This window comes from Mobula birostris, chromosome 8 (genome assembly GCF_030028105.1).
Source record: "Mobula birostris isolate sMobBir1 chromosome 8, sMobBir1.hap1, whole genome shotgun sequence".
In the NCBI taxonomy this organism is placed as follows: domain Eukaryota; kingdom Metazoa; phylum Chordata; class Chondrichthyes; order Myliobatiformes; family Myliobatidae; genus Mobula; species Mobula birostris.
This window is the reverse complement of record NC_092377.1, coordinates 15,573,275-15,596,932: the sequence shown is the minus strand read 5'-3', so window position 1 is coordinate 15,596,932 and position 23,658 is coordinate 15,573,275. Positions and strand designations below refer to the sequence as shown.

The 23,658-nt window shown below is 41.0% G+C and overlaps 1 protein-coding gene across 7 annotated transcripts in view; it reads right to left on the bottom strand.

The window, feature by feature from the left end:
* cnsta (consortin, connexin sorting protein a) overlaps positions 1-23,658 on the bottom strand; it is a 112,254-nt gene that overhangs the window by 47,351 nt on the left and 41,245 nt on the right. For all 7 annotated transcript variants that reach the window (XM_072264819.1, XM_072264818.1, XM_072264822.1 and 4 more), the window contains 2 exons: positions 17,613-17,634; positions 3,290-3,386 (listed from right to left, as the gene is read on the bottom strand). In XM_072264819.1, the coding sequence (XP_072120920.1) occupies positions 3,290-3,386; positions 17,613-17,634 (119 nt within the window). The remainder of the gene's footprint in view (positions 1-3,289; positions 3,387-17,612; positions 17,635-23,658) is intronic.

Below are 23,658 nucleotides of genomic sequence, written 5' to 3'. Positions count from 1 at the left end.
ATGGCATCAACACAAGTGATGCCAACAGGCTCAATAAATTGATTAGAAAAGCTGGGTCTGTTATAGGAGTCAAACTAGACATACTGGAGGCTGTGGTAGAACAAAGGACCCTCCAGAAAATCCTGGCAATTCTGGACAATGTTTCTCAACCTCTGCATGCCACCTTGGCTGAACAGAGCAGCACTTTCAGTAACAGACTAAGACAACTGTGCTACTCCAAAGAGCGCTATACAAGGTCATTCTTACCTTTGTCCATTAGGCTCTATAATGAGTCAACCTATAGCTGGGGATGATGCCCTCCTGTTAGACTGTTAATAACCTCTGTTTAAGCTCTGTTTACCACACCCCGCTATCGCAAACAGCCTGTGCAATACAGTACTACCATCACTTATCATCTGGATGGTGTGAATGTGTACCCATTACTGTATAATATTATGGTAATTCTAACAATACCATCTTGTCAGTGTGAATTTGGAAATCTCGTATATCTTATTAAGATAACATTTTTATTCTTTCTTACTTCTAATATCTGTGCATCTGTGCACTTGTAATGCTACTGTGACACTGTAACACACAAAATGCTGGAGGAACTCAGTAGGTCAAGCAGCATTTATGGAAAAAAGTACTGTACTTTTTTCCATAGAAGCTGCTAGGCCGGCTGAGTTCTTTCAGCATTTTGTGTATATTGCTTGGATTTCCAGCATCTGCAGATTTTCTCTTATTTGTTACACTCTAATTTTCTTTGGGATCAATAAAGTATCTATCTTTCTTTAACAAAATAGGAGTCCATGGTATTATAGGAAAGATATTGGTGATAGAAGATTGGCTGACTGGCAGGAGGCAAAGAATGGTAATAAGAGGGCCATTCCTGGTTGGCTGTTGGTAACTAGTGCTGTTCGTCAGGGGTCATTGTTGGGAATGCTTCTTTTCATGTTATATATCAATGATAGCTTTGTGAGAGCAGGATGTCTGCAGAAGGACTTAGAAAGATGGGGAGAATGGGCAAAGAAGCAGCAGATGGAATATAGTGTAAGTAATTTTGAAATGTTGTGGAATACTAGTAGCTCGGGTTGACTATTTGGAGGTTTGGCTGAATGCTGAGCATGGCACACTTTGTAGATGTTTCAGCACCAATCGAAAAGCCATCATTAATGTGCAGTTAAGGGCGTTGTCTTCTCAGAATGCTGGCTTATATACTCCACCGGGGTCCGAATGGATATTGATTAGATGTTGTGAGCTGGTTGGCTGTTTCAAAACATTAAACAGTTTAGCAGTAGAAGATTCTGATTGGTTAGCTTAGAGGGTGGTCTGTTGGAAGTATTTGCTTCACTGTCCAGATCCCGAGATTACTGGCAATTTGTTGATTGTTGACATTGTTGTTTCTCTTTTCATATACCAGATCTATGTCAATGTGTTTGCTGATGGATGCTTCTGTAGAGAACCACGCTTCAAGAAATTCGTGCTCTTTTCTTGTTCTTGCTTGAGTCAAGACTCTGGCTTTTGTCCAGTTGAAATGGTGCCCTTGTTCGTCTCCATGAGCCGATTCTAGCGAAAATGGGTTGTGCCTTCTGCTTGCTGGCTGATGTTCGTGTGGCCTGGTTGATGGTTTTCTTCCTGTTTGATCAACGTAGTACTTGTCATAGTCACTACACTTGATTTTGTAGATAACATTTGTTCTATCAGTCACATCTTGTTGCACTTTGAGTTTTGATAGATTCCTCCTCAAAGATGCATTTGGTTTGTGAGCAGCTGTGATGTTGTGTTGCTGTAAAAGTCTTGCTGTCATTTCCCAGATGTTCTTTATGTAGGGCCATACAATTTGTTTATTTATCGTTCGTGATTTATTCAGGATTCTGACCTTGAGACTCCTTCGGATGAAGATTCTTGGATATCTGTTCTGTTGAAAGGTCTTGAAGAATGTCTGTAAACATTTTGCCAAGCTCAGCGATAAATCAAACTTCCAGTGTAAGGAAGTGCATGGTCTGCTCACAATACTCCAAGTGCAGCCTGGCTATTTCCTTTAAAGCATTATATCCTTTCTTTTATATTCTAATCTTCTTGAAATGAATATTAACTCTTGCCTTCCTTACTACCGGCTCAACCTGCAAGTTAACCTTCACAGAATCCTGCATGAGGGCTCCCAAATCCCTTTTTGCTTCTGAGTTTTGAAATTTCTCTGTGTTTTCACCAAGGATTCCCAACCCTTTTTATGCTATGGAGCCCTACTATTAACCTGGGGATCACTGGACCCCAGGTTGGGAACCAATGGTTTAGAAAACTGGTCAACACCTCTATTCCTTCTACCAAATGCATGGCAGTTCTGGGTCCCTTATCTGAGAAAAGATTTGCTGGCATCAGGGAGGGTCCAGAGTACATTCATGAGAACGATTCCAGAAATGAAAGGGCTAACCAATAAGTAACACACATAAAAGTTGCTGGTGAAGTTGCCAATGAGTGTTTGATGGCTCCAGGCCTGTACTCACTGGAGTCAGAAGAATGACTTTTGAAACCTATCGAATACTGAGAGGCCAAGATAGAGTGGATATGGAGATGCTGTTTTTTATAGTGGGGGAGTCTAGGACCAGAGGGCGCAGCCTCAGAATAGAGGGAATATTCCTCAGAATAAGGAGGAATTCCTTTAGCCAGAGGGTGGTGAATTTGTGGAATTCATTGCCACAGACAGCTGTGAGGGCCAAGTCATTGGGCATATTTAAAACAGGTTGGTAGGTTATTGATTATTCAGGGCATCAAGGGTTATGGGGAGAAGACAGGAGAATGGGGTTGAGAGGGATAACAAATCAGGCATGATGGAATGGTGCAGAAAACTCAATGGGCCAAATGGCCTAGTTCTGGCAGGAGTTCCCACCCTGGGGTCCATGGACACCTCAGTTAATGTAAAGTGTCCCTGGCATAAAAAAAAAAGGTTGGAAATCCCTGTCTTATGATATATGACAGTAAGAAATTACTGAGATATGGGTGAGTGGAACAGATGTAGAAATGGAAGGCAATTCAGTCAGCAAGACTGTTCAGCCTTAATTATCATGTACTGCAACTTTTGCATGTTCAATGAATTAGTTATTGGGGTGTGATGCAACATATAAATTAAAACAGATCCCAACAGATACCTGCTATAAATTCAAAGAGTATATACCGAGTGATTCAAGGCAATCTGCCAATGGCTATTTTACTCTAACAAAGGGCTTTCTATCATTTTAAACACAACCTACAGTTTTTTTTTACTGAACAAAGGGCATTAAAACATAAAAGGTTTCACTTATTCCATACATACTTGAGTTGTGTTCTGCAGTAATTTTCTTGCAAGCATCTTGTTCCTTTGAAGTGAAATGACATTCATTTTTGTAGAAGCACTCTGCTGATACTGAAAACTGATGCATCAAAAGAATAATCAGGCTTACAGGAGAACACATCACTTGAATTTCTTGTCATATTCTCAGTTTTCTCAGCTTCATCAATCAAACAACTTTTATTTATGTGGTCACAAACAAATATTTGATCACAAAGGAAAGGATGTCTAAAAGTTCAATTCTGATCGCAAAAGCTCATTTTGCAAAACAAAAAAATCAGTGTTGTGTGTTTGATTCTAAATTGGAAATGAAAAATTAATTTTAGACTTCACAAGACTGTAAATTACATTTACAAAGACAGCAATTTCTCTGCCAATCCAGCATTACAAATCCTTCAAATCTATATTTTTCTACAGAGATTTGGCATATGTGGAAAAGGATTAAAGTATTTAAGTATCCAAACCAGGAAAATTATATCATCATTTAGAAGATCACTTAATGCCCAAATGTGTGTGCATTCTTTTTTCAGGGACACGTTCCACTTACAGCTTTGTTGCAATATAAGACCTTAAGATATAGGAGCAGAATTTGACTCCTCGAGTTTGCTCTGCCATTTCACCATGTCTGATCCAGTTTTCCTCTCAGCCCTAATCTCCTGCCTTCTCCCCGTATCCCTTCATGCCCTGACCAATCAAGAATCTATCAACTTCTGCCTTAAATATACATACAGACTTGGCCTCCACAGTTGCCTGTGGCAAAGAATTCCATAGATTCACCACTCTCTGGTGATTGAAATTCCATATCATCTCCATTCTAAAATGACGTCCTCTATTTTGGGGCTGCATCCTCTGGTCTTAGACTCTCCCTCTGTAGGAAGCATCCACTTCACATCCACTCTATCAATGTCTTTCACCATTCAATAGGCTTCAATGAGGTCACCACTTATTCCTCGAATTCTAGTGAACACAGGCCCAGAGACATCAAACACTCTTCATGTGACAAGCCATTCAATCCTGGAATCATTTTCGTGAAGCTCCTATGAACACTCTCCAGTTTCAGAACATCCTTTCTAAGATAAGGGGCCCAAACCTGCTAACAATACTCCAAATGAAGCCTCACCAGTGTTTATGTTCAAGTTTGCACATTGTATCGGAGGGATAAGAAGGTAGGCAGAGGGGGTGGTGTGGCTCTGCTGGTAAAAAATGGGATAAAATCACAAGAAGGATGTGACATAGGATCAGATGATGTTGAATTCTCATGTGATGAGTTAAACTGCAAGAGTAAAAGGACCCTGATGGCAGTTATATACAGACATCTAAACATTAGCTGGGATGTGGACGAGAGAATACAATGGGAAATAGAAAAGGCATGTCAAAAGGGTAATGTTATGATAGTCATAGGAGATTTTAACATGCAGGTAGACTGGGAAAATCAGGTGGATAATGGATCTCAAGAGAGAATTTGTTGAATGCCTACGATATGGCTTTCAGTTCAGCTTGCCATTAAGTCTACCAGCGGATCAGCGATACTGGATTGGGTGTTATGTAATGAGCCAGAGGTGATTAGGGAGCTTTAAGGTAAAGGAATCCTGAGGCAGTGATCACAATATGATTGAGTTCAACTTGAAATTTCATAGGGAGAAAGTAAAGTTTGACATTGCAGTATTTCAGTGGAGTAAAGAAAATTACTGTGGTATGAGGGAGGATTTGGCCAAAGTAAATTGGAGGAGATGCTGGCAGGGCTAACAGCAGAACAGGAATGGCTTGAATTTCTGGGAAAAATTAGGAGGGTGCAGGATGGATGTATTCCCAAAACAAAGAAATACTCAAATGGCAAAAGAGTACAACCCTGGCTGACAAGGGAAGTCAAAGCTAATGTAAAAGCAAAAGAGAGGGCATACAACAAAGCAAAAATTAGCATGAAGACAGAAGATTGGGAAGCCTTGAACACCCTACAGAGAGCAACTAAAAGAATCATTAGGAGGGAAGAGATGAAGTATGTAAGCAAGCTAGCAAACAATATCAAGGTGGATAGAAAAAGCTTTTTCAAGTATATAAAAATAAAAGAGATGACAGTGGATATAGGACTGCTAGAAAATGAGGTTGAAGAAATAATAACAGGGGACAAGGAGATGGCAGATGAACTAAATGAGTATTTTGAATGTCTTCACTATGGAAGATACCAGCAGTGTGCTAGGTATTGAACGGTGTGAGGGAAGAGGTGTGCAGTCACTATTACAAGGGAGAAGGCGCTCAAAAAATGAAGACCTGAAGGTGCATAAGTCACCCAGACCAGATGAACTGCACCCTAGGGTCCTGAAAGAGGTAGTGGTAGATATTGTTGGCACATTAGTAATGATCTTTCAAGAGTTACTGGACTCTGGCATGGTTCTGGAGGACTGGAAAATTGCAAATGTCACTCCACTCTTTAAGAAAGGAGGAAGGCAGCAGAAAGGAGATTAAAGACCAGTTAGCCTGACCTCAGTGGTTGGGAAGATGTTGGAGTCAATTGTTAAGGATGAGGTTACGGAGTACTTGGTAACATGGGACAAGATAGGACAAAGTCAGCATGGTTTCCTGAAGGGAAAATTTTGCCTGACGAACCTGTTGGATAGATAAAAGAAATGTACTGGATGTTGTATATTTGGACTTTCAGAAGGCCTTTGAGGCTGCTAAGAGTCCATGGTATTACAGGAAAGTTACTAACACGGTTGGAGCATTGGCTGATTCGTAGGAGGCAGCGAATGGGAAAAAAAGGATCCTTGTCAGGTTGACTGCCAGTGAATAGTGGTGTTGGGACTGTTTCTTTTTATGCTGTACATCAATGAATTAGATGATGGAATAGGTGGCTTTGTTGCCAAATTTGCAGATGATACAAAGATTGGTGGAGGGGCAGGTAGTGTTGAGGGAACAGGTAGGCTGCAGAAGGACTTAGACAGATTAAAATTGGCAAGAAAGTGGCAAATGAAATACAATGTTGGAAAAAGCACTGTCATGTACTTTGGAAATAGAAATAAATGTGTAGGCTATTTTCTAAACAGAGAAAAAATCCAAAAATCTGAGATAAAAAGGGACTTGAGAGTCCTTGTGTAGAAGATCCTTAAGGTTAACTTGCAGGTTCAGTCAGTGGCAAGGAAAGCAAATGCAATGTTAGCATTCATTTCAAGAGATCTTGAATACAAGAGCAGGGATGTGATGCTGAGGCTTTATAAGGCACTTGTGAGGCCACACCTTGACTATTATGAACAGTTTTGGGGTCCTCATCTGAGAAAAGATGTGCTGGCATTGGAGAGGGTCCAGAGACAGTTCACAAGGATGATTCCAGGAATGAAAGGGTTATCACACAGAGAACAGTCTATGTTCCAAGCTTACACTGGTGTCCATCCCCCACTTTTTTGACACTACATCAACAACTGCATTGATGCTGTTTCCTGTACCATGCGGAGCTTGTCGACTTAGCCTTCAACTTCCACCCTGCCCTCAAACTTATCTGGTCCATTTCCGAATCTTCACTTCCCTTTCTCGACGTCTCTATCTCTAACTCTGGAGACAGCTTATCTACTGATGGCTGTCATAAATGCATTGATTCTCACAGCTACCTGGACTATACCTCTTCTCACCCTGTTACTTGTAAAAATGCTGTCCCCTTCTCTCAATTGCTCCATCTCTGCCGCATCTGCTCTCAGGATGAGGCTTTTCATATCAGAATGAAGGAGATGTCCTCCTTTATCAAAGAAACGGGCTTCCCTTCCTCCACCATCAACTGCATCTCTTCCACTTCACGCATGTCTGCTCTTACCCCGTCTTGGGTTCTGCTTGTCCTCTCTTACCACCCCACCAACCTCCCCATCTAGCATATAATTCTCCAGAACTTACGCCATCTCCAACAGGATCCCACCACCAAGCACATCTTTCCCTCACCTCCACTTTCTGCAGGGATTGCTTCCTACGTGACACCCTTGTCCATTTGTCCCTCCCCACTGATCTCCCTCCTGGCACTTACCCTTACAAGTGGAGCAGGTACTACACCTGCCCCTAAACCTCTAACCTCACCACCATTCAGGGCCCCAAACAGTCCTTCCAGGTGAGGCGACACTTCACCTGTGAGTCTGTTGGGGTCATATACAGTATCCAGTGCTCCCAGTGTGACCTCCTGTATATCGATGAGACCTGACGTAGATTGGGAGTGTTTCACTGAGCATCTACACTCTGTCTGCTGGAAGAAGCGGGATCTTCCAGAGGCCACCCATTTTAATTCCACTTCCCATTCCCACTCCGATGTCAATCCATGGCCTCTTCTACTGTCGTGATGAGGCAACACTCCGGTTGGAGGATCAATACCTTATATTCCCTCTGGGTAGTCTCCAACCTGATGGCATGAACATCGATCTCTTGAACTTCTGGTAATGGCACCCCCCCACCACCATTCCCCATCCCCTTTTCCCTCTCTTACCGTATCTCCTTGCCTGCCATCGCCTCCCTTTGATGTTCCTCCCCTTTTTCTTTCTTCCATGGCCGTCTGTTTTCTCCTATCGGACTCCCCCTTCTCCAGCCCTGTATCTCTTTCACTAATCTCTCCCCCTCCTGGTTTCACCTGTCATCTTGTGTTTCTCTCTCTGCTCCCCCACCTTTAAAATCTTATCCTCATCTTTTTTTCTCCAGTCCTGCCAAAGGGTCTCTGCCCAAAATGCCGACTGTAATTTTTTCCATAGATGCTGCCTGGCCTGTTGAGTTCCTCCAGAACTTTGTGTTTCATCTGCCATTTCTTTGCTCATTCTCATAATCGATCCAAGTCCTTCTGTGGCTTCTCTACTTCCTCAAAACTACCTATCCCTCCACCAATCTTCATATCCTCTGCAAATTTTGCTATCAATTCCATCATCCAAATCATTGACATATAACGTAAAAAGAATCAGTCCCAACACTAACCCCTGTGGAACACCACTAGTCACTGGCAGCCAACCAGAAAAGGCTCCCTTTATTCCCACTCTTTGCCTTCTGCCAATCAGCCACTGCTTTATCCATGCCAGAATCTTTGCTATAATACCATGGGTATTCCAACAGATTTGTCAGTCAAGATTTCCCTTGATGAAGCCATGCTGACTACGGCCTATTTTATCATGTGCCTCCAAGTACCCTGAAACCACATCCTTAACAATTGACTCCAACATCTTCTCAACCATTGAAGTCAGACTAACCAGCCTATAGTTTCTATTCTTCTGCCTCTCTCCCTTCTTAAAGAGTGGAGTGACATTTGCAATTTTCCAGACTTCTGGAACCATTCCTGAATCTAGTGATTCTTGAAAGATAATTACAAATGCCTCCACAATCTCTTCAGCCACCTCTTTCAGGACTTTGGGGTGTACACCATCTGGTCCAGGTAACATCTACTTTCAGATGTTTCAGCTTCCCAAGAACCTTATCTCCAGTTATGGTAACTTCAGACCACTTCATGATCCCTCACACCTGGAATTGCCACCATACTGCAAGTGTCATCTACAGTGAAGACTGATGCAAAATACTTAAACAGTTCGTACACTATATTGTTGTCCTCCATTATTACCTCTCCAGCATCATTTTCCAGTGGTCCAATATCCACTCTCGCTTCTTTTGTACACTTTATGTTTCTGAAGAAACTTTCAGCATCCTCTTTAATATTATCAGCTAACTTACTTTTGTATTTCATCTTTACCTCCTTAATGACTTTTTAATTGCCTTCTGTTGGTTTTTAAACGCTTCAAGATCCTCTAACCTTCTACTAATTTTTGCTCTATTTTATGTCCTCTCTTTTGCTTTTATGTTGGCTTTGACATCTCCTGTTAGCCAAGGTTGCGTCATCTTTCCTTTTGAATACTTCTTCCTATTTGAGGTGTATATAATCCTGTGCCTTCCAAACTGCTTCCAGAAATTCCGGCATTCCTGCTCTGCTGTCATCCCTGACAGTGTTCCTTTCCAACCAATTCTGGCCCACTCCTCTCTCATGCTTCTGTAATTTCCTTTACTCCACTGTAATACTGATACATCTAACTTTAGCTTCTCCACAAATTTCAGGGTGAATGTGATCATAATATGATCACTTGCCCCTAAGAGTTCTTTTAATCAATTCTGGCTCATTACACAACACCCAATTCAGAATAGCTGATCTTCTAGTTGGCTCAACCACAAACTGCTCTAAAAAGCCATCTCACAGGCACTCATGAATTCCCCCTCCTGTAATCCAGCACCAACCTGATTTTCCCAATCTACCTGCATATTGAAAACCCCCCTGACTATTGTAATAATGCCCTTCTGGCATGCATTTTCTATCGCCCAGTGTAATTTGTACACCACATCCTTACTACTGTTTCGGGTTTTGCATACAACTCTCATCAGGGTCTTTTTACCCTTGTAGTTCCTTAGATTCATCCACACAAATTCAACACCTTCTAACTGTTTGCCATCTTTTTCTAATGATTTTATTTCATTTTTTACCAACAGGGCAACACCGCCCCCTCTGCCTTCTTGCCTATCCTTTCGATACAATACGTATCCTTGGACGTTAAACCCCCAGGTATAACATTTTAGCCATGATTCTGTGATGCCCACAACATCATACCTGCCAATCTGTAACTTTCCTGCAAGTTTATCTACCTTATTCCATATACTGTGTGCATTTAGATACACCACCTTCAGTCCTGTATTCACACTTTTCAATTTTGTCCTACTTTTACATGGAAACTCATCCTTTTGACTACAATTTTGCCATATCAACAGCCTTTCCTCACTACACTTTGCCTGTTTGTGAAGCAGCTACCTCATCTTCTGCCACACACACAAAATGCTGGAGGAATTCAGCAGGCCAGGCAGCATCTATGGAAAAAAGTACAGTCAAAGTTTTGGGCTAAAATGTCAACTGTACTATTTTCCATAGATGCTGCCTGGCCTGCTGAGTCCCTCCAGCAGTTTCTGTGTGTTGCTCCGATTTCCAGCATCTGCAGATCTTCTCTTGCTTACCTCATCTTCAGTACTATTATCCGTCTTTCCTACAATACTTCTTGCATTTAAGTATCTGCAGCTCAGAACACTAATCGCACCATGCTCAACCTTTTGATTCCTAATTTTGTCTGAGGTCTTACCAACATCTGCATCCATAACCTCTCCACTAACTACTCTGGCACTCTGGTTCCTGTTTCCCTACAACTCTAGGTTAAACCACACCATGCAGTATAAACAAACCTTCCTGCTGGATATTAGACCCCTCCATTCAGGTGCAAACCGTCCTTTCTGTACAGGTCCCATCTTCCCTGGAAGAGAGCCCAATGATCCAAAAATCTTATGCCCTCCCTCCTACACCAATTCCTTAGCCACGTACTGAAGTGCATAATCTTCCTAGTTCTGGCCTCACTAGCACGTGACACAGATAGCAATCCTGAGATCACAACCCTAGAAGTCCTGCCCTTTAACTTAGCACCTAACTCCCTGAATTCCCTATGCAGAACCTCATCACTTCTCCTACCTGAGTCTTTGGTACTTCCACGGACCACGACTTCTGGGTGTTCATCCTCCCACTAAAGGACTCGATCCGAGATTACCCAGAACCTAGCACCTGGGAGGCAACATACCATCTGGGAATCTCATTCTCGCCCACTGAACCTCCTGTCTGTTAACCTAGCTAGTGAATCCCCTATCACCACAATGTGTCTATTCACCCCACCCCCCCCCCACCCTCCTTCCCTTCTGAGTCAGAGGATGACTCAGTGGCAGAGACCCAACCACAGTAACTTTCCTCTGTTAGGTCATCCCCCTGACAGTATCCAAAGTGATAAGCCTGTTGTTGAGGGGACTAGCCCCCAGGGTATTCTGGACTGGCTCCTTCACCCCTTTTCCCTTTCTGATTGTCACCCAGTTTTCTGTGTCCTGCATTCTGGGTGTAAATACCCCTCTACATGTCCTATCTATGGCTACTTCAGCCTCCCAATGATCCAGAGCTCATCCAGTTCCAACTTCTTAATGTGCTTCGTTAGAAGCTCCAGCTGGATGTACTTCTCGCAGTTGTAGTCACCAGGGACAATGGAGGCCTCCCTGCCTTCCCACACCCTACAAGAGGAGCATTTCACTCTCCTGCCTATCATCCCTGCTGTCCCAGTTGAGCAGATATAAACAGGAGGAAAGAACTTAAGCTTTTAAAAGCTTAAAAGGCGAATGGTATGCTGGCATTTATAGCAAGAGGATTCGAGTACAGAAGCAGGGAGGTACTACTGCAGTTGTACAAGGCCTTCGTGAGACCACACTTGGAGTATTGTGTGCAGTTTTGGTCCCCTAATCTGAGGAAAGACATTCTTGCCATAGAGGGAGTACAAAGAAGGTTCACCAGATTGATTCCTGGGATGGCAGGACTTTCATATGAAGAAAGACTGGATGAACTGGGCTTGTACTCGTTGGAATTTAGAAGATTGAGGGGGGATCTGATTGAAATGTATAAAATCCTAAAGGGATTGGACAGGCTAGACGCAGGAAGATTGTTCCCGACGTTGGGGAAGTCCAGAACGAGGGGTCACAGTCTGAGGATAAAGGGGAAGCCTTTTAGGACTGGGATTAGGAAAAACTTCTTCACACAGAGAGTGGTGAATCTGTGGAATTCTCTGCCACAGGAAACAGTTGAGGCCAGTTCATTGGCTATATTTAAGAGGGAGTTAGATATGGCCCTTGTGGCTACGGGGGTCAGGGGGTATGGAGGGAAGGCTGGTGCAGGGTTCTGAGTTGGATGATCAGCCATGATCATAATAAATGGCGATGCAGGCTCGAAGGGCCGAATGGCCTACTCCTGTACCTATTTTCTATGTTTTCTATCCTTTGCTTTCTGAGTGAAACCTCTCCGCTGAAGCCTCGAAGAGCTAAAGTCTTAAGATCACCACTCTATGTTCACTCCAACGACGGCCGCTGCACTTGCCCCTGCCTTCCTTTAATTTGCTCCAACTGATCAATCCCAAACTCTGATTGTTTGCTGGTCAAAGCTACCAAAAGACAATTGATGAAGGTTTATTAATCTTTTGAAGACTAAAATCCATTGATTAGTCAGGCAAGGACATCAAAGGATGAAAGGGCTATGCATCGAGCATATGGCTCGATGTTTCTGAATGCATTTAAATTCAAATTTACAGGTTTAATGACAGCACTCAGACCACTTCCACTGGTGATGTCATTGGCAAATCATGAAACAGGTCTGTAAATGGATCTGGACTACAGTCAGAAAAATCTTAAAACCTCAAGGAATAATATGCTTCCTTGAGATATGTAACAAGCTCGCATAGCAATATTTCAAATAGCAGGGCTTTTATCTTTCTTCTGGCTTCAATTATCACTCATTCAATTGCACAGCAGATTATCTGGTCAATTTCACATCAACATTTGTGGAACCTTATTGTGTATGAATTGGCTATCGCATTTCTACAATTGGTGACCCACTTCAAAGTACTTCACTGGCAGAAAATATTGAGAGGGTCTGAATCCCTTTCCTCAGATGCTGCTTGGCATGCTGAGTTTTCCAGCATCTGCAGGTTTTTGATTTTAATGGACTATATTTTGGGAAACTCAGAGGATGAAAATTCTTCCAGATATGTGCAAGTCAGATTATATATCAAGCGGCAAAGCATTCCATTTAATGTTATATACAGTCACATGCAGATGTTTGGGCACCCCAGTCAAAATTTCTGTTACTGCGAATAGCTAAGTGAGTGAAAGATAATCTGATTTCCAAAAGGCATAAAGTTAAAGATGACACATTTCTTTGATATTTTAAGCAAGATTACTTTTTTTATTTCCATCTTTTACAGTTTCAAAATAACAAAAAAGGAAAAGGGCCCGAAGCAAAAGTTTGGGCACCCTGCATGGTCAGTATTTAGTAACACCCCCTTTGGCAAGTATCACAGCTTGTAAACGCTTTCTGTAGCCAGCTAAGAGTCTTTCAATTCTTGTTTGGGGGATTTTCGTCCATTTTTCCTTGCAAAAGGTTTCTAGTTCTGTGAGATTCTTGGGCCGTCTTGCATGCACTGCTCTTTTGAGGTCTATCCACAGATTCTCGATGATGTTTAGGTTGGGGGACAGTGAGGGCCATGGCAAAGCCTTCAGCTTGCGCTTCTTGAGGTAGTCCATTGTGGATTTTGGGGTGTGTTTAGAATCATTATCCTGTTGTAGAAGCCATCCTCTTTTCATCTTCAGCTTTTTTACAGATGGTGTGATGTTTGCTTCCAGAATTTGCTGGTATTTAATTGAATTCATTTTTCCCTCTACCAGTGAAATGTTCCCCGTGCCACTGGCTGCAACACAAGCCCAAAGCATGATCGATCCACCCCCGTGCTTAACAGTTGGAGAGGTGTTCTTTTCATGAAATTCTGCACCCTTTTTTCTCCAAACATACCTTTGCTCATTGCGGCCAGAAAGTTCTATTTTAACTTCATCAGTCCACAGGACTTGTTTCCAAAATTCATCAGGCTTGGTTAGATGTTCCTTTGCAAACTTCTGACGCTGAATTTTGTGGTGAGGACGCAGGAAAGGTTTTCTTCTGATGACTCTTCCATGAAGGTCATATTTGTGCAGGTGTTACTGCACAGTAGAAGAGTACACCACCACTCCAGAGTCCGCTAAATCTTCCTGAAGGTCTTTTGCAGTCAAACTGGGGTTTTGATTTGCCTTTCCAGCAATCCTACGAACTGTTCTCTCGGAAAGTTTTCTTGGTCTTCCAGACCTCAACCTGACCTCCACCATTCCTGTTAACTGCCATTTCTTAATTACATTACAAACTGAGGAAAGGGCTACCTGAAAACGCTTTGCTATCTTCTTACAGCCTTCTCTTGCTTTGTGGGCATCATTTATTTTAATTTTCAGAGTGCTGGGCAGTTGCTTCGAGGAGCCCATGGCTGCTGATTGTTGGGACAAGGTTTGCGGAGTCAGGGTATTTATAAAGCTTTGAAATTTGCATAACCTGGCCTTTCCTAACAATATTTGTGAAAAAGCCATAACCCTAACAAGCTAATTAAGGTCTGAGACCTTGGTAAAAGTTATCTGAGAACTCAAATCTCTTGGGGTGCCCAAACATTTGCATGGTGCTCCTTTCCTTCCCCCCCCCACTCTAAAATTGTACAAAACAAAAATAATACACTAATCTTGCTTAAAATGTTGAAAAGAATGTTTCATCTTTAACTTTATGACTTTTGGAGGTCAGTTCATCTTCTACTCACTTAACTATTCACAGTAACAGAAATTATGACTGGGGTGCCCAAACTTTTGCGTGCCACTGTATACATTTCCCTACTGTAATTTATAGTATTTTTATGTATTGCACTTTACTGCTGCTTCAAACCTACAAACTTCATGACGTGTGTCAGCAATATTAAATCTGATTCTGATTAAATTATCTGGCTCACAAATTACATCAAGATGGAACTTTAAGAATAGCATTTTACTGTATTCTTCATAGTCAGTCATGTTAATGACAAGGAAGTAAAGGAGACACCAGAAAACTGGTAGAAGTATCAGGTTCAGTGAGCAAAAGCACAATTCAAGAGTTTTGAGGATGGACTTTGGCTGGTAATAATGCAGCTGTCTTTGGGAAGAAAGACACAATGTGCAAAAGCACAAGGGGAAAGGAGCCACCAATGGTGCAGCAAGAACAAGGAATGGGATTCAGTCATGCAACTGGAAATTGCACTGAGTTGCATAGTTGAAGGTACAATTCTATTAAGAGGACAAAATACAGAAACTTCCAGTTACAAATTCATAAAAGCTACAGCCTGCTCTTTAATTAAGGCAATCAATACATGATGTATTAACCACCTAACATATTAATAAATCACAGAGGAATGTGCTTCGACCTACAGTATTCTGTTTCAAGTTTTCCCACACAGAATTTCTGAAAATATCCTAGTTAAGGGATATACATTATACAGCGACAAGTTTGGGCACCCCTGGTCAAAATTTCTGTTACTGTGAATCATAAGTGAGTGGAAGATGAACTGATCTCCAAAAGTCATAAAGTTAAAGATGAAACATTCTTTTCAACATTTTAAGCAAGATTAGTGTATTATTTTTGTTTTGTACAATTTTAGAGTGGGGGGGGGGAAAAAGAAAGGAGCACAATGCAAAAGTTTGGGCACCCCAAGAGATTTGAGCTCTCAAATAACTTTTACCAAGGTCTCAGACCTTAATTAGATTGTTAGAACTATGGCTTGTTCACAATCATCGTTAGGAAAGGCCAGGTTATGCAAATTTCAAAACTTTATAAATACCCTGACTCCTCAAACATTGTCCCAACAATCAGTAGCCATGGGCTCCTCTAAGCAGCTGCCTAGCACTCTGAAAATTAAAATAAATGATGCCCACAAAGCAGGAGAAGGCTATAAGATAGCAAAGCGTTTTCAGGTAGCTGTTTCCTCAGTTTGTAATGTAATTAAGAAATGGCAGTTAACAAAAACGGTGGAGGTCAGGTTGAGGTCTGGAAGACCAAGAAAACTTTCCGAGAGAACTGCTTGTAGGATTGCTAAAAAGGTAAATCAAAACCCCCGTTTGACTGCAATAGACCTTCAGGAAGATTTAGCAGACTCTGGAGTGGTGGTGCACTGTTCTACTGTGCAGCGACACCTGCACAAATATGACCTTCATGGAAGAGTCATCACAAGAAAACCTTTCCTGTATCCTAACCACAAAATTCAGCATCAGAAGTTTGCAAAGGAACATCCAACTAAGCCTGATGCATTTTGTTAACAAGTCCTGTGGACTGATGAAGTTAAAACAGAACTCTCTGGCTGCAATGAGCAAAGGTATGTTTGGAGAAAAAAGGGTGCAAAATTTCATGAAAAGAACACCTCTCCAACTGTTAAGCACGGGGGTGGATCGATCATGCTTTGGGCTTGTGTTGCAGCCAGTGGCACGGGAAACACTTCACTGGTAGAGGGAAGAATGAATTCAATTAAATACCAGCAAATTCTGGAAGCAAACATCACACCATCTGTAAAAAAGCTGAAGATGAAAAGAGGATGGCTTCTACAACAGGATAATGATCCTAAAGACACCTCAAATTCCACAATGGACTACCTCAAGAGGAACAAGCTGAAGGTTTTGCCATGGCCCTCACTGTCCCCCGAACTAAACATCATTGAAAATCTGTGGATAGACCTCAAAAGAGCAGAACATGCAAGACGGCCCAAGAATCTCACAGAACTAGAAGCCCTTTGCAAGGAAGAATGGGCGAAAACCCCCCAAACAAGAATAGAAAGACTCTTAGCTGGCTACAAAAAGCATTTATAAGCTGTGATACTTGCCAAAGCGGGTGTTACTAAGTACTGACCATGCAGGGTGCCCAAACTTTTGCTTCAGGCCCTTTTATTTTGAAACTGTAAAAGATGGAAATAAAAAAGTAATCTTGCTTAAAATATTAAAGAAATGTGTCATCTTTAACTTTATGCCTTTTGGAAATCAGGTCATCTTTTACTCGTTTAGCTATTCACAGTAACAGAAATTTTGACTGGGGTGCCCAAACTTTTGTATGCCACCGTATATTGAGTCAGTCAAACTCATGTAACTCAGCAATGAGAGCCCTGGGGGTCAAAAATCCACCAAGTTTTGGAAAGAAAAAGTGACAATTTGCATTCGCACAGCAATTTCTATGGCACTTTCAATACATCCTAAAACTAGTCATGATCAAGACAACATCCGTGAAATACAAAGAGAAAATCTGCAGATGCTGGAAATCCAAGCAACACACACAAAATACTGGAGGAACTCAGCAGGGCAGGCAACATCTTTGGAAAACAGTACAGTCGACGTTTCAGGCCAAGACCGTTCAGCAGGATTGAAGTATAGTTGTTAATGTAGGAAATATGGAAACCAATCAACCACTGCAAAGTTAAAATGACTAAATATAACTTTTTAAAAAAATGTCAATTAGGGTTAAATACTGCCCACAACACTTCTGAAAGGCCTCATATGATCATCTTCAAACAGGTGCTTTTACATTCACCCATAATCAGGCAGAGTTTTGGTTAACATTTCATCTGAAGGATGTCATTTCTGCTGGTGCAGCACTTTTTTGTTCTACATGAGGGTGTTATCTTGTGCACATCTCTGGAATATGCTTTTAAGTCCGTAATCTTCAGAATTAGATGACCAAAGTGCCACCAGCTAAGCTACAACTGACGTAAGATGTAATTGAACCACTATGTTAAAACATAAGCAGAGGATTCAAGTAGTTTACCTACAAGTATGAACTCCTAAAATTTATACAATTATGCACATATTTGGAATAGTTTTCTCATAAAATCAAAAAAAAACTTACTTTGCCGCCTGGTATATTTGGCCTGAGGAAACAAAAACATTTTTTTGACTATTAAGAGAAAATTTAAAAAGCAACATTTGACTACATATTTGCCTGTAATCACTGTGTTCTTGTCAGCACTTTTCAAACCATTTAATGTAATCAGTTTCAAAGTGTAATATTTGTTATACCAACACAACGAATGAAATAAGGTTAATGCTGGAAATCTGAAATAAAAACTGCTTTGTTAATCAACATTCAATGAGAGGAGATAAAGAATTGATATTTCAGGTTGATGACTGGGAATAGAAATACACAGATTTTAAGATGTCAGGTTGCGTGGAAGAGAATGAGAGAAAGAAGTAAACATTTTTCTATAAGGTAGAAAATGTTATCACAGTCAATTATAAAATAACACAGCATGGAAGCAGGCTTTCCGACCAACTCATCCATGCTGAGCAGAGAACTTACAATAGTACAACATTGGAATAGGGCCTTTGGCCCACAACGTTGGGCTGAACCAATTAATCAGATGGCCAACTAAACTAATCCCTTCTGCCTGCACAACATCCATATACTTCCATTTTCCTTATATTCATGTGTCTTTCTAAACGCATCTTAAAAATCCCTGATGTATCTGCCTCTACCACCACCACAGGCAGGGCATTTTAGGCACACTCCAGTCTCTGTGAAAAATTTATTCCTCGGATTCCCTTTCAATTGTCTGTCTCTAAGCTTAAGCCTACAACCTCACATTTTAGACACCTCTACCATCAAAAATAGACAGTAGCTAAGCACCCCATCTCAGAATTTTATACCATTCTCTCATGTTACCATTAAAACTCCTTTGCTCCAAGGAAAATAAGACAAAGCCTATGCAATCATTTCTGCAAAAAGAAATTGTGGGAACCCTCGCTGAGATATTTGCAACATCACAATTGTACCAGAAGACTGGAGAATAGCAAATGTTGTGTCTTTATTTATGGAAGGCAGTAAAGATAGACCTGTTAACACAGACCTGTTAGCCTAACATCTGTGGTAGGTAAGATGGTAAGCTGGAAGGCTTTCTGAGGAATAAGATATATTAACATTTGAAAAATAAACGGTTTGGTTAGGGGTAGCCAGCATGCTTTGCTCATGGGATATCTTGGCTTATGAATTTGATTAAGTTTTTTTTTGATGAAGTGACAAGGAAGGTTGACAAGCAGAGGGTGGCAGACAGATTATGTGGATTTCATTTTAGGCTTTTAATAAGGTTCCACGTGGTAGGTTGCTTTGCTTAATCGAAGACATAAGCATAGAACATAGAAATCTACAGCACATTACAGGCCCTTCGGCCCACAATGTTGTGCCAACCATGTAAACTACTCTAGAAACTGCCTCGAATTTCCCTAGCACATAGCCCTCTATTTTCCTAAGCTCCATGTACCTATCTAAGATGCTCTTAAAAGAACCTATTGTACCTGCTTCCAACAGTGCCACCGGCAGTGCATTCCACGCAACCACCACTCTCTGTGTGAAAAACTTACCCCTAACATCCCCTCGGTACCTATTTCCAAGGACCTTAAAACTAAGCCCCTCGTGTTGGCCATTTCAGCCCTAGGAATAAGCCTCTGGCTATCCACATGATCGATGTCCCTCATCATCTAAGACACCTCTTTCAGGTTACTTCTCATCCTCAGTTGCTCCAAAGAGAAAAGAACAAGTTCACTCAACCTATTCTCATAAGGTATGCCCTTCAATCCAGACAACATCCTTGTAAATCTCCTCTGCACGCTCTCAAAAGTATCCATATCCTTCCTGTAGTGAGGTGACCAGAACTGAACACAGTACTCCAAGTGGGGTCTGACCAAGGTCTCATATATCTGTAACATTACCTCACAGCTCAGGACCTGTGCAGGACCTCAAGATCTCTCAGGTAATAATGAAAGAACTGATTGGAAATTATGCTTTATTTTGCTGGAAATTATAAGGAATTATCAAGAACATAATTCTAAAACCAAATGTAATGCCCTGTTAAGATCTTTACTGCTCATACTGTAGGGTATTTCATTTAGTAGCTTTCTGTAGAAGTAGTGTGTCCTGCTGATAGTGCTTGGGTTTCGGTTAAAGAAAAGGAGCAGTGATGTTCAACTTAGGAATGTTGTGTCAGCCAATCAGGAAGGTGGAATTGAGAGAAGGTTCTAGAGAAAGCTGGGTGAAGAGAGATTTATGATGGTGGTGTTTGTGGTCCTTTTGGCAGGAGGTAGAAAGAGAAGATTGGGAGAGACGGCCATAGGATTCAATCCCATGGGAAGACGCAATTGCGAGGGGTGCTTCGCGCATTGAAGGAGTCCAAGATGGGAAGTTCTACCAGTGATTAGTACGCGAATTTGTGAGTAATGGTCACATCCAGCTTTTGGAAGATACGAGCTCCAACAATGTGTACAATTAGACTGGTTTAGTTGTAATGGTCCCTTTTTTTTTTCTTTTCCTCTTAATAACTGGATGATAAAACTGAAATTATTAAATACACTTTCTTTATAATTGTATGCAGTGTATGATCTGTTATTTCCTGCCAATGGATAATTGTATATGGGTAGTATTTACACAGTATTTGCTCAAATCAGGGTTTTGTTAATTGAAACATCCCAGCTTTCCTGTTTGGTTGGACCCATATCATACCGACTCTAGATGTATATTGTTTAAGAAAGGTGGCTATCTCACCAATGAGTTCATTGGCTATTAGCAGAGCTGGCTGACAAGCCAAGTTTCAAATCGAGTCTGGTGAGGGGGCTTCACAAGATAATAGGACAATGATGGCATTATTTAATATTTAGCCCAAATGTATTTCAGAACCATTGCGACGAAATCCTAAGGATTATTCATTACGGACTGTGCCTTTAAAAAGAGAGTGAGTGTGCTGAGAGAGAGATAGAGAGAGATAGAGAGATAGAGAGAGATAGAGATAGAGATAGAGATAGATATAGATAGAGATAGAGAGAGATAGAGATAGATAGAGAGAGAGATAGAGAGAGAGAGAGATGAGAGATGGAGAGAGAGAGATGAGAGATGGAGAGAGAGAGAGATGAGAGATGGAGAGAGAGATAGAGAGAGAGAGAGAGAGATAGAGACCGAGAGACCGAGAAGCTCGTGAGTCGCTATGGTGATAGAAGAGCGGAACTATATAATGGACAGCTGGTGTTCAGCATGTTTGGACATATACAAGATCCACTGGCTTTCTGGTGCACAAACAGAGACACAGAAAAAACAGACACTGGATGAGCTTTGAGTGCCCACAAACGGGTGGGTTTTGTGGATCGATCGGGAGAATCCACCAGTGGCTCTCACAGTGTGGGAAAAAGGGTGACCGGTGGAAAGCTATCAGTGTGTTTAACCCTTGCCTGGGTTGATAGTTTTACCACAAAGACGGTACCTTTAGAGTGGTCACACTTGGTGACCTTAAAGGATTCGGAGGACCACGGAAAGATCAAGGGCATCGGCTTACTTGGATAACAAATCACCTCCCTCTTTCTCCTCAGTTCTACTCAACTCAAGGTCACAAACTGAACTGATTTCCTTTACATACCATCGTAAGACTGTATCAATCACCACCTAAGTTTGAAGAAGTTTGGGTTTTGTATTTACACACCTATATATGCATAAACTCTGCTAACCTGTTTGATTTATCCGGTTATATGTTAGGCTTTATTATGTAGTTACTAATAAAATAGTGCTAGTTATCAGCAAAACCAGACTCCAGGTGTGTTCCATTTTTGCTGGTTCTTTTAACCCGTTACGAGTATGTAACACCATCTACCTTCAAGATTTAAAAAAGACTAAAATTTATCAAGTAGCAAAAAGCAGAATAACTTGAAGCTAAGAGATCCATACTCAATATAAATGTGACAACTCATTTTATAGAGGGAATAGAGTCATAGTCATAGAAAAGTATAGCATAGAAACAGACCCTTCAGCCTACTTAGTCCGTGCCGAGCCATTTAAACGGCCTAATCCCTTCGACCTCCACTGGGACCATAACCCTCCATACCACTACCAACGATGTACCTATCCAAACCGCTCTTAAATGTTGAAATCGAGCATACAACACATGCTGGTAGCTTGTTCCACAATTTCACAACCTTCTGAGTGATGTTTCGCCTCATGTTTCCCTAAAACTTTTCATCTTTCACTCTTAACCCATGACCTCTGGTTGTATTCCTACCCAAGTGGAAAAAGCCTGCTTGCATTTACCGTATCTCCACCCCTCATAATTTTGTATACCTCTATCAAATCTCCCCTCAATCTTCTATGTTCCAAGGAATAAAGTCCTAGCCTATTCAGTCTTTCCTGATAACTCAGGTTCTCCAGACCCAGCAACATCCTTGTAAATTTTCCATGTATTCTTGCAACCTTATTTAATTTTTCTTGTAGATAGGTGACCAAAACTGCACAGAGTACTCCAAATTAGGTCTCACTAATGTCTCATACAACTTCAACGTAACATCCCATCTCCTGTACTCAATACTTTGATTTATGAAGGCCGGTGTGCCAAACACTTTCTTTGCAACCCTAGCTCTTGGCTTTGGAACGTCTTTGTTTTTTCTACATACTGCTTGAATACATAATTAAAAGCAAATTACTGAAATTTCCTGAAGAGTGTACCAAGCATGTTTAAATAAGACACATTCTAAACAGCAGCTGAGCATTTGTCTCCGACTGTAGACCAATGAAAAAAAGATACAAAATAAATTAACAAATTTAAAAATCTGCTAAATATGTTAAAATAAACAAAAGGATCTGCAAGGTGAAACAATTTGCATAAGCTTTGGTGAAAGTGCTCCACAGTGCTAACTGACTTTTCCTTCTAATGACATTTGAAATTTCTTCCAGTATTCTCAAAATACTTGTCTTTCATTTCCACCATAAACTTCCCAACCACTGACCCAAGACCTCTCCATGGCAAATTTGACAATGTTCACAACATTTAGTCATCAGATAATTTTTATTTTATTTTGAAATACAGCACAGTAACAGGCCCTTCTGGCCCACAAGTCCACACCATCCAATTATGTCCAGGAGACCAATTAACCTACTTACAATATGTCTTTGGAATGTGGGACGAAACCAGAGCACCCAGAGGAAACCCACGTGATCACAGAGAGAATGTACAAACTCTTAACAGATAGAGACAGGAATTGAACTCAGTCACTGGTACCGTAAAACATTGCGCTAACTACTACCATACCAAATTGTATTTGTCATAAGCAAATTGTATTTCTATGTCCTCATGAAACACATTGCCAACCAACTCTGCTTTTGCTTCCGCTCGCTTGCTGCCACAACTCTTATCTCTGACTGTATTACTTGTGACCATGACCATTTAAGGACACTACTACCTTGCCTTCTGAAGATTTAAGGTTATTCAAATGGTCTCAAATTTAAGGCCATGTTCCTATTTGCACCATCTCAGTCACCCTTGAGTCCTGATCTCACTGCTCTACACTGAAGCTATTAAACAATACCAATTTTAAAATTCTCCTTATGTTTTAAATCCCTCCAGAGCTTTGCTTCTCTTCCACCTCTTTTACCTTCTTCAAAACTACCAACTTCTGAATTATCTATTTCCATCAAATTCTCATCTCAGATACAACCAGTTTTGATCCTTCCACCACTGGTGATTACGCCTTGGGGGGAGGCATGTCAACTTCAGGAATTTCTGAATTAAAACTTAATGCTTCTCTTATCTTTTATTCCTCTTTAACTCACTAGCTTGTTGACTAAGACTTTGTGATCAGCTTGAACTTCTTCTAGAATAACTCTATCAATTTAATATGATAATAATAATCTTATTGTATTAAATGCAATACATAGAAGCATTTTGCTAGTGTTAAGACTGTTGGACCTCTTCTAATTTCAAGAATTTATTTCAGATTACCAGCAATATTCTCATTTCTACATTAAAAAAATGCAAATGCTTACTTTATTTTATCAATATTGAAGTAATAATATTACTAAAAAAGCACAAGTGAGAAGATCACAAAAAGCCCTTTTAGGACATAACTTGGCATGCTTCTAACCAAACTCT